At 44.3% G+C, this 9,164-nt stretch overlaps 2 protein-coding genes across 2 annotated transcripts in view; both read left to right on the top strand.

Annotated features, from left to right (window-relative positions):
- Wdr47 (WD repeat domain 47) overlaps nucleotides 1-3,272 on the top strand; it is a 66,200-nt gene extending 62,928 nt beyond the window's left edge. The window contains exons 15-16 of the mRNA XM_029538043.1: nucleotides 645-863; nucleotides 1,981-3,272. Coding sequence (XP_029393903.1) covers nucleotides 645-863; nucleotides 1,981-2,123 — 362 coding nt within the window. The 3' untranslated portion in view covers nucleotides 2,124-3,272. The remainder of the gene's footprint in view (nucleotides 1-644; nucleotides 864-1,980) is intronic.
- A 4,170-nt stretch (nucleotides 3,273-7,442) lies between these two features.
- Nucleotides 7,443-9,164, top strand: part of Clcc1 (chloride channel CLIC like 1) — a 23,582-nt gene continuing 21,860 nt past the window's right edge. The window contains exon 1 of the mRNA XM_021196088.2: nucleotides 7,443-7,493. The gene's annotated coding sequence lies outside the window, so the exon portion shown is untranslated. The remainder of the gene's footprint in view (nucleotides 7,494-9,164) is intronic.

Below are 9,164 nucleotides of genomic sequence, written 5' to 3' on the forward strand. Positions count from 1 at the left end.
CTCTGTGTAGCCCTGGCTGTCCTGGAACTCACTCTGAAGACCAGGCTGGCCTCAAACTCAGAAATCCGCCTGCCTCTGCCTCCCGAGTACTGGGATTAGCTTTTTTTTTTTTTTTTAACCACCATCTTTTTTGTTTTGGGGGGTTATAAATATCCCCATTAAGAATACATGGTAAAGTTAGGGCTATATCCTTCAGATTCAGAACTTAATTTCTGTTGTTAGTAGATCTTGGGTTGCCTTAGGATATTTCCTACACTGTTTCTTTAAAGTATATCTTGTTTGTGAGCTTTCTTGTTCCCTTGGCTCAGTTCTATAAGCTGAGCATAGGGGTATTTAGGCCGTGCCCTAGCAGTGAACGCGTTGAGGGGGAAGAGTTTTTCTAGCACTGTTTCACCGTGTTATGCTGGTGGGTCTTCAGCTCACAAGACAGAAGTGTTTCATTTCTTCCAGAACTTGTTTTATCCTGGCTTCTGAAAAAGATACAGTGGTTATTAGTTAATTTTGATTTTTTTCCTTATCAGATCACTACAACAGTATTGATAAGCTATATCAGATCATTAGTGTGTGGTTCAGTGAACTTGAGAAGCTACATTGTGGCATAAGTATTAATTTTCTGTGTTGCAACATTCATTTCCCCCCTATAGGCAGTGCAGTGGCATCTGTGGCTGTGGACCCCAGTGGCCGTCTCTTAGCAACAGGTCAGGAGGACTCTAGCTGCATGCTGTATGACATAAGAGGAGGCAGAATGGTCCAGAGTTACCACCCTCACTCCAGTGATGTTCGCTCTGTTCGCTTCTCTCCTGGAGCTCACTATCTGCTGACAGGCTCTTACGATATGAAAATAAAGGTGACCGACCTGCAAGGTGATGGAGACTGGCTCCCTTTGTTTTTAATTTCCTAGTCTATTTGGAGTCTTTTTTTTTTTTTTCTAGAATGATATGATTGACTAACATTTTTTAAGCTTTAATTCTGTAGTTATTTATTGAGAAGACTACATTAAGATTTCTTGTAGTAAATTAAGTAAAGTGAAATTTATTTAATAAAATACAGTTTATTAATTTGATTTACTAGAGTGACTTATTCTGTGTTATAAGTGATGGGTTTATATATACTTTAACATCTTAAAAATAATATTGTACAGTTTGTATGGTTAGTCCTTCAATGTCTAGTTTTATCTTTAAACATTCATTAACTAAATGTTTGTTAAATAGTAACTGGGATCAGATGAAGCAACTCCTATCTTAATGGAGCTTATATTTTAGACGCCAGTGAAGAATAAACTAACAAATGATGTAATTTTTGGTATTGGCAGTGTGATTATAAATTAGCTGCTAGGACTAGTGACTACAGTTGGGGATGGCTGTTGTAGACAGGGCGGTGAGTGTAGTTCTCTGCAGAGATGCCGTTTGCACAGAGACCTGAATGAGGAGGAACAGACGGTACCGAGACCCTCAGCCAAGAGCACACCAGACAGGGTGCTGAGGCAGGGCAGACTTGGAGGAGTCGTGACACCACAGGAAGTTGACGTGTTGGAACATAGGCAACCCAGGAAAGAGATGTAGTACCAAGGGTGTGTTTGTGAACCCCAAAAGACACCAGGGTCTTTAGTTAAGCTAGCTCCGGCTTTCCTCACCGCAGATTATTGTTTCCTAACCTGAGGTTTAAATGTGGAGATAATGTGAGTGTGACTCATAGGTATATAAACACCCAGGGTATGAGAGAGAATTTCAGAGGAAGTAAGATACAGGGAGACAGAAGAGATTTGCAAGATGGGGACTCCAGGAACCCACCAGGGAAGGGCCTTGATTTGATTGCGGTGGAGCCACACTGGAGAAGGAGGCGGAGAGAGTAGCAGTTGTGACAGATGTTGCATGTGTGTTTTACCAAATCCTGACACTCTAAGTAGCAGGAAGTCTGTATAATTCGAGTATCCACTTGCTTTTTTCCTTATAAGCCAATATCTCTTCTTTCTCAATCTAGGGGACCTCACCAAGCAGCTTCCTCTCATGGTGGTGGGGGAGCACAAGGACAAGGTGATTCAGTGCAGATGGCACACCCAGGATCTCTCCTTCCTTTCATCCTCTGCAGACAGGACTGTGACCCTCTGGACTTACAGTGGCTAGAGAGCACCCTGCACTGGCCAGTGCAGTGAAAGCAGACTCCAGACTACTGAACTGTTAGGACTACAGGCCTGAAGAACGTGTACTGCCCCAGAAAGAGTTTAAGTGGAGGAAGCCCCTTATTACCATTTCCTATGAACTGAAGGTGTTGGCTGGTGGTTTTCAGTCTTCCGTGTGTGTTCATGCTGCTGTGTAGTTTCCTTGCCAAAGTCTGCAGAAGAGCTCTTACATTGTTGGTCTGCACACCAAGTCATGGTACAGGATGGGTTCGTGGTTTATTATTAAGTGCACTCCTTGGATGTTAACCCAGGTCACAGTTTATACTCACACTGACATGGAATTATAATTTAAGTAATTGTTATACACACTAGAACCAGGTTCTCCCCCAGATGAAACATAGGCATTCAGAAATGACTTTGCTCTTGTCACAATCCCATACTGTATCACATGTCTTCTAGAGGTCAGTGTTTGGTAAGTCTCCAATTTTACATGATCATCTTTGCATAGGGCTCACCACAGAGTCTCCTGATGAAAGGAGACTGCTTCTTTCTCTTAACCCAGGGGTGTGGTTACTAATTTGTCACATCACTTTGTTTCAGGCTAAACGGTAATAACCATTTTGTTTTGGGAACTTGTTGACTTCAGTTTTTTGAATGCACAAGATACCCCCTTCCAAACAGCACTGTAGAAGCAGAGCGGCAGCAGTCACATGGAACGACATTTGAACATAGGCTAACTTACCAGGTAGCATTTTCCTCTTCAAAATTATTAAAGACTTTGCCATGACCCTAGCATGGCTTGAAAAGCTATGTTTGCATGATAATTTAAAATGGAAAACTGAAACTTTGCACTCCAGAAGCTTATTCGGATTTTCTTGCACAGTTTTGTGTAATGAGGAATAATGATTTTATTTGTACAGTACTATATATCCTAACATTTTATGTATCTTTATTTTCATATTGTTCAGTATTTTACTTTAAGTTATTAAATAGACTACTTTATTTATTTCAACTGCAGTGGTATTGACCTGTCCGTGCACTATATGTAGCAAGCATTTTAAATCTATAGTACACAAGTGGGAGGTAATAGAAGTGTAACTGTGCTTTTTATTTCAATAAAGACCTCTTGACACCCAATCTGTCCTTTTCTCACGGTCTGAGTCCATGGCCTTCTATTCAGAGTACTGTTCCAGTTTACTTGGAGAAGGTAGGTCCAAGGTAAGAAAGACTTCCTGGAGGTGGACCCTAGCTCTGCTGCTTCCTGTCTCCTGAAGCCCCTGGCGACACAGACCACTTCTGTCCTCTCCATCCTTGCACACGCTAAGCAAGCAGTGTATACCGTGCTGCATCCCCAGTGTTGTGTTGTGATTTCTAGTTAACAAAACCTGGCACAGCAGGGGCTGCAACAATGCCTGGTAAAGTACTTTCTAAGCATGCAGAAGCCCTGAGCTCAGTCCCCAGAGCTGTAAAACACATAAACATGCCAGGCTGAGTAAAGTGGGCCTCGGAAAGTGCACACACTAAGCAGTGCATTGGCAGGGTTTGGAATGTTTAACACAGACAGATTTTTCACTCACAGACTCAGTAGAGGGTAGGGAATGCTACAAATACCAGGCCATCTTGAATGAAATTAAGTCTCCTTAATTTGGTTTAATGCAATTTCACACATTTTAGGTCTTTTTGTTTTGATGTTTTGTTTTGATCAGGGTCTCCCTGGCTAGCCTGGAGCTCAGAGATCCTCTTTGCCCTCTAAGTGCTGGGATTAAAAATGTAGGCCCCATTTTAGGATTCATTCATTCATTCATTTAAGACCGGGTTACCTGTGTAGTCCTGGCTGTCCTGGAACTCACTCTGTAGACCAGGCTGACCTCTAACTCAGACTTACCTGCCTCTGCCTCCTGAGTGCTGAGACCAAAGGTGTGTTAACACTGCCCTGTTCATTTTAGGAATTTTTTTTTTTTTAGATTTATTTATTTATTATATGTAAGCACACTGTAGCTGTCTTCAGACACTCCAAAAGAGGGCGTTACAGATGGTTGTGAGCCACCATGTGGTTGCTGGGATTTGAACTCCGGACCTTCAGAAGAGCAGTCAGGTGCTCTTACCCACTGAGCCATCTCACCAGCCCCATTTTAGGAATTTTGAAAGGTCATTTTTGTTAAGTTTAAAGCCAGGGTGGGGAAGGCACTCAGGAAGGGCAGACATAATCTTACCTTATTTTTGAGAAGGGAGCTGCTGATGGTGCTGCTGCTCTTCCCTCCCAAATCAAGCTTCATTTCCTGTTCCTTGGACAACATATAGTTTTGACCAAACCAAGTGAAAGTGACTTTGTTTTTCTTTCAGGAAATTAGAACATTAAAAGAATACACAGGGCTGATGAGATGGCTCAGAGGGTAAGAGCACCCGACTGCTCTTCCGAAGGTCCTGAGTTCAAATCCCAGCAACCACATGGTGGCTCACAACCATCCATAAGATCTGATGCCCTCTTCTGGAGTGTCTGAAGACAGCTACAGTGTACTTACATTAAAATAAAATAAATCTTTAAAAAAAAAAAAAAAAGAATGCACAGCTTTTTCTGAATGGCGTGTAGGTGGTGTGAGACAAGAGTGTCACTGAAGTCCTCTGTCCACTGGGTTTTGAGTGCACCCAGTATGGTGTTGCTGTTTTTCTGTGATCTGCACAGGAGGCGGGGAAATCCTGAGCAGAAGTTGTTATTTAAAGGCAGCCTCTTTTGCTTGCAGATGGGCTAGGTATTCTGCCCTGCTGTGCTCTGACAGCCCAGAAGTGTCACTTGGGTCACCTCACTGTCCTCAGCAGGCTCTGCTGCTGGAGGTCTGGGTGGGACACTGCAGCCCTCCCTTAGTTCTGCACTGAGCTCTCTGTAGGGCCAGAGTTCTGTCTCTGTGTCCTGATATGCCTGGCTCAACTACCCATCCTAATGTTTCAAAGATGACAAAGGACAGGATAATCAACTTGGCTATGCTTGGATGAATAGTGTAGCAACTAATACTGTCTACTTGACAAACAATCCTTGGGCATATCTCGAAATGAGATTAACAGAGGTAGGAAGGCCCACCTTAACTGTGGGCAGCCCCACCCCATGGCTAGTGTCCCGGACTGGGTACAAATGAGAGAGCTCGTGGAGCACTAGCATTCCTTTGTCACTCTACTTTCTGATCCAGGACGTAACGTGACTAGTTGTTTCACATTCCTGCTTCATGACTCTTGCTGGGCTCTCCCCTGAACTCTGAGCTCAAATAAGCCCCTCACCCCTAAGATGCTTGTGTCAGAGCTTCTGATCGCAGCAACAGGAAAACTAACCAATAAAGACGGATAAAGGAGTTTGGTGGCCCCAAATCCCTATATCCAAGGAAAACCTTGACTTTATAATTCCTCCTCCTTATGTGTAAGTATCCATAATTAAACCTATTGAGTCACACAAATAAAACGTGACTGGACAAGAGCTGATGTGGAAAGTGGGTCAGAAGGAGGGGGAAGGGGACAAAAGAGGGTTATAATAAGTGGATTTGATCAAAATACATTATAAACATGAAAATAGAATGAAACTATTATCTATAATTAATGCATGCTATTAAAAAGAAGAGTGGAGACACAGCTAATATAAGTTTAATTAGGGTTGGTTACGTGAGCAAAGGTGAAAGGTTATTTACAGTATAGATTGGCAACTTAATCAGTTGCTATACCATTGAAGAAAATACCTCCTCTCCTCAAGCAATCATTAACTGCCCATAGCCCCTCAGGGAAGAGTGGGACCTCACGAGCCCTGTCCCATGTTCACAACATCAAGACAGATACTGCCTTGTAACAGTTCTTAGATACTAGTGAGTTCATGTCGTGCCAGGGAGACAAGAGTCCACAACACGCCTACCTTTCTACCCTTCCTCTGGCTCTCAGATTCTACCATTACCACCCCCAACCCCCAACCTACCAAGTGATGGTCTTTGAGTTTTGGAAGGAGCGAGTTAGATTTTTCATTTAGGGCTGAGGATTCAAGCCACTTACTCTCAGCGCTTTGAGCAGTTAGAAGTCTCTATTAAGCACTACTACTGCAAAATGAAGCTTCTTTGCCCAAAGCTGAAAGCAGTACTAATGTTTGGGTGTAAACATAAGTATCTGGAAGGCTGTTTATATGTATGATACATCTAGTCAGCAAAACAACAGTAGCTTCCCCCCTAGGGCATTGACCTCCCAGACGCAGACTTGATCAGGTCTACTGTGCCAGACATGAATCCCCTCCTATGGAGTGGGCCTCAAATCAAGCTGGAAAGAAGATGGCTACCCACTTAACAGTTTGTCACTATTGCAAATGTGGGTACATCTTGGCTGGGAGGGCAGTCGGGTAGCACACAAGGTCACAGCAGGGCAAGACTGTTGGTGACTTCTTCCATAAGTCATCCTCTAGTGTTATGAAAGCTAACCCTCCCAGAGTAAGCATTCAGTCCAGTTCCATCTTGACTTCTGTACATACTTGTTTTCTACAGCAGTAGGATCTTAGCATCTACATCTGAAAGGTTTCCAGCAACAGTAGCAATGGGGCTGGAGAAGTGGCTTAGCTGTTAAAAGAACTCAAGTTTGGTTTCCAGCACCTGAGTTTTGTGGCTCCCGATCTCTGCCTCTCAGGTACTTGATGAGAAGCTCTGACCTCTGCTGGCAACTGCATTCATATGCAGACACACAGTCAGAATTAAAAATAACGTGTTGGTGCCACAATTATCCGGGACTTCCTATCTAGGGGAAATCCAACCCCCTCTTCTGACCTCTGTGCGTACTAGGCACGCACGTGGAACACAAACTATATGAAGCAAAGCATTCATATGAAATGAATCTAAAACTACTACAAATCTTAAAAAGTTGTAAACAACGTATGTATACCCAAGAATACCAAATTAAATACTAACAGTATCTCATTGCAGTTATTTTTTTGTATTCATTTCTGGGGTGGGGTTCCTCTTTGGACACTTTGGAAACTGCAAAGCCAGATAAACACAAAAACAAATCTTACGTCCAAAGGCTCTATAGCGTGCAAACTCCCATTTGCCTGCCTCATTATATATAGTACTAGTTAATCATTACCTTCCACTTAGAAAGTTATGTTCGAAGTAGATGGGGTTTTATCGCATCTACTTTATTTTGACGTACTTGGCTCCTTTAGCCACACCCGTCTGAACTGAACTGGTGGTTGGGTAATTGAAAAGCCCTTACTTCAGAGCAGAGGAGCGAGGCCTGGCCCCGCCCTCGCCTCCGCCCCCGCGGCGCAGCCAATCAGCGACGCGCGCGGGAAGGCCGCACAGCTGCGGGCCGAGCGAGTCGATGAGTCGGCTCGGGACTCCTGCGCGGGTGCAAGGTGTCTGAGGTAGGCGGCTCGGCGTTTTCCGCGTCCCGGCTGGCCCGGGTCCCTCTGAAAGAGCAGGCGGGACCCCCGACATGAGTGGGCGCTCTTCGGCGTGTCGGGGCGGCCCGCGGGGCTGCGTGGGAGGCGGCGCGGCAGCGTGGGAGGCGCCGGGGCCTGGCCCAGTAGCGAGCCCCTGTTCTGTCCAAGCGGGTAGACAGCGCCCGCCAGTCATTCCCCTGCCTCGGCTTCCCTTTCCCTGCGAATACCGAGCGGCCCAGCCCGGGGCAAGAGCACCCTTGCTTGTGTTATCGGAAACCTAGGCAGAATCTGCAACAAATACTGACGGCCAAAAAATTATATATGTATTGGATTTGTTGGAGTAATGATATGAAACTCCAAATTTAATTTGAGTATATTAAGTTAGTGTGTTTATGGTTAGGTGCAAAACGTCAGGTTTTCCCCATGACGCTGATTATAAAAGTGTTCTTCTCAGCGTTGTCTGGGCACATATTGGAAATGAAAATTGTTGGGCGGGCTGTGGTGGCGCACACCTTTAATCCCAGCACTTGGGAGGCAGAGACAGGCGGATTTCTGAGTTCGAGGCCAGCCTGGTCTACAGAGTGAGTTCCAGGACAGCCAGGGCTATACAGAGAAACCCTGTCTCAAAAAAATTAAATAAATAAAAATAAAAAATCCAAAGGAAAAAAAAAAAGAAAAAAGAAAAAAACAAACAGAAAAAACAACCTCAAGCGCTAGGAAAGGACACGAACACGCGTGAGCTAAATAGCGACTTCCCGCTTCTAAGATAACAATTTGACTCCCCTAACCGGGTTAGTCCTTGGCTGGTTGGTTAGATGTCTGATTCTTTGAAATCAGTGATTTTCTTGAGGGTTCCCATTTCGTGACTGTCAATCAGCCTGCACATCTTAAGAGCTAAGCCAGGGCCGCCCCTGTGAGAAGCCTCTCCTCTGGTTTTCCCACCTGCGTGATATGACCCAGCAGGGTTTCCTCACCACCTTTGAACCCTAACCTCCAAGGAAGCTCTCAGAGCTCAGAGACCATGGGCAAGTTACTCGGGTTTTCTTGTTAAAGGGGTTGAGACTGGTACCTTTTCCAAGAGTTTTTGTATGGATTAAAGGAGCGTCGTATGTTTCAGTAACAAAATGTCCTCTACTATTGTACGAGAGTATGCTTTTTTATATACTGTTATTGTGCGCACTGTGGTACATGTGTTGTAGTTGAGGCAATGAGAAAATGATACAAACTGGTGCCCACTGACAAGTCATAGAGTAACGCAGGTTTTTCCATAAACTGAGGCAACAAAGGAAGTTTTTTGTGATGATGTTTTTGTTTTTCGAGTCAGTCTATTTATGTAGCACAGGCTGGCCTTAGCTTAGAGACTTGTCTTTAAAATAAGCTCGAAGCAGGTCTAGATTGCAACTTTGGAGGAAGTGTGGGATCAGTTCTAAGTTTTGTTGGTTTCAAAGAGTTCTAGTCTTAGATGACCACCGGCCTCTGACAGGAGGGGCTTGAATTTCCAGTTGATCCTGGTTTTGGTTTCTTCCATATCCTTCCCTCCCCCTCTTTTTTTTTTTTTTTTTTGGTTTTTTGAGACAGTGTTTCTCTGTATAGCCCTGGCTGTCCTGGAACTCACTTTGTAGACCAGGCTGGCCTCAAACTCAGAAATCCACC

Source organism: Mus pahari, chromosome 4 (genome assembly GCF_900095145.1).
Source record: "Mus pahari chromosome 4, PAHARI_EIJ_v1.1, whole genome shotgun sequence".
NCBI lineage: Eukaryota > Metazoa > Chordata > Mammalia > Rodentia > Muridae > Mus > Mus pahari.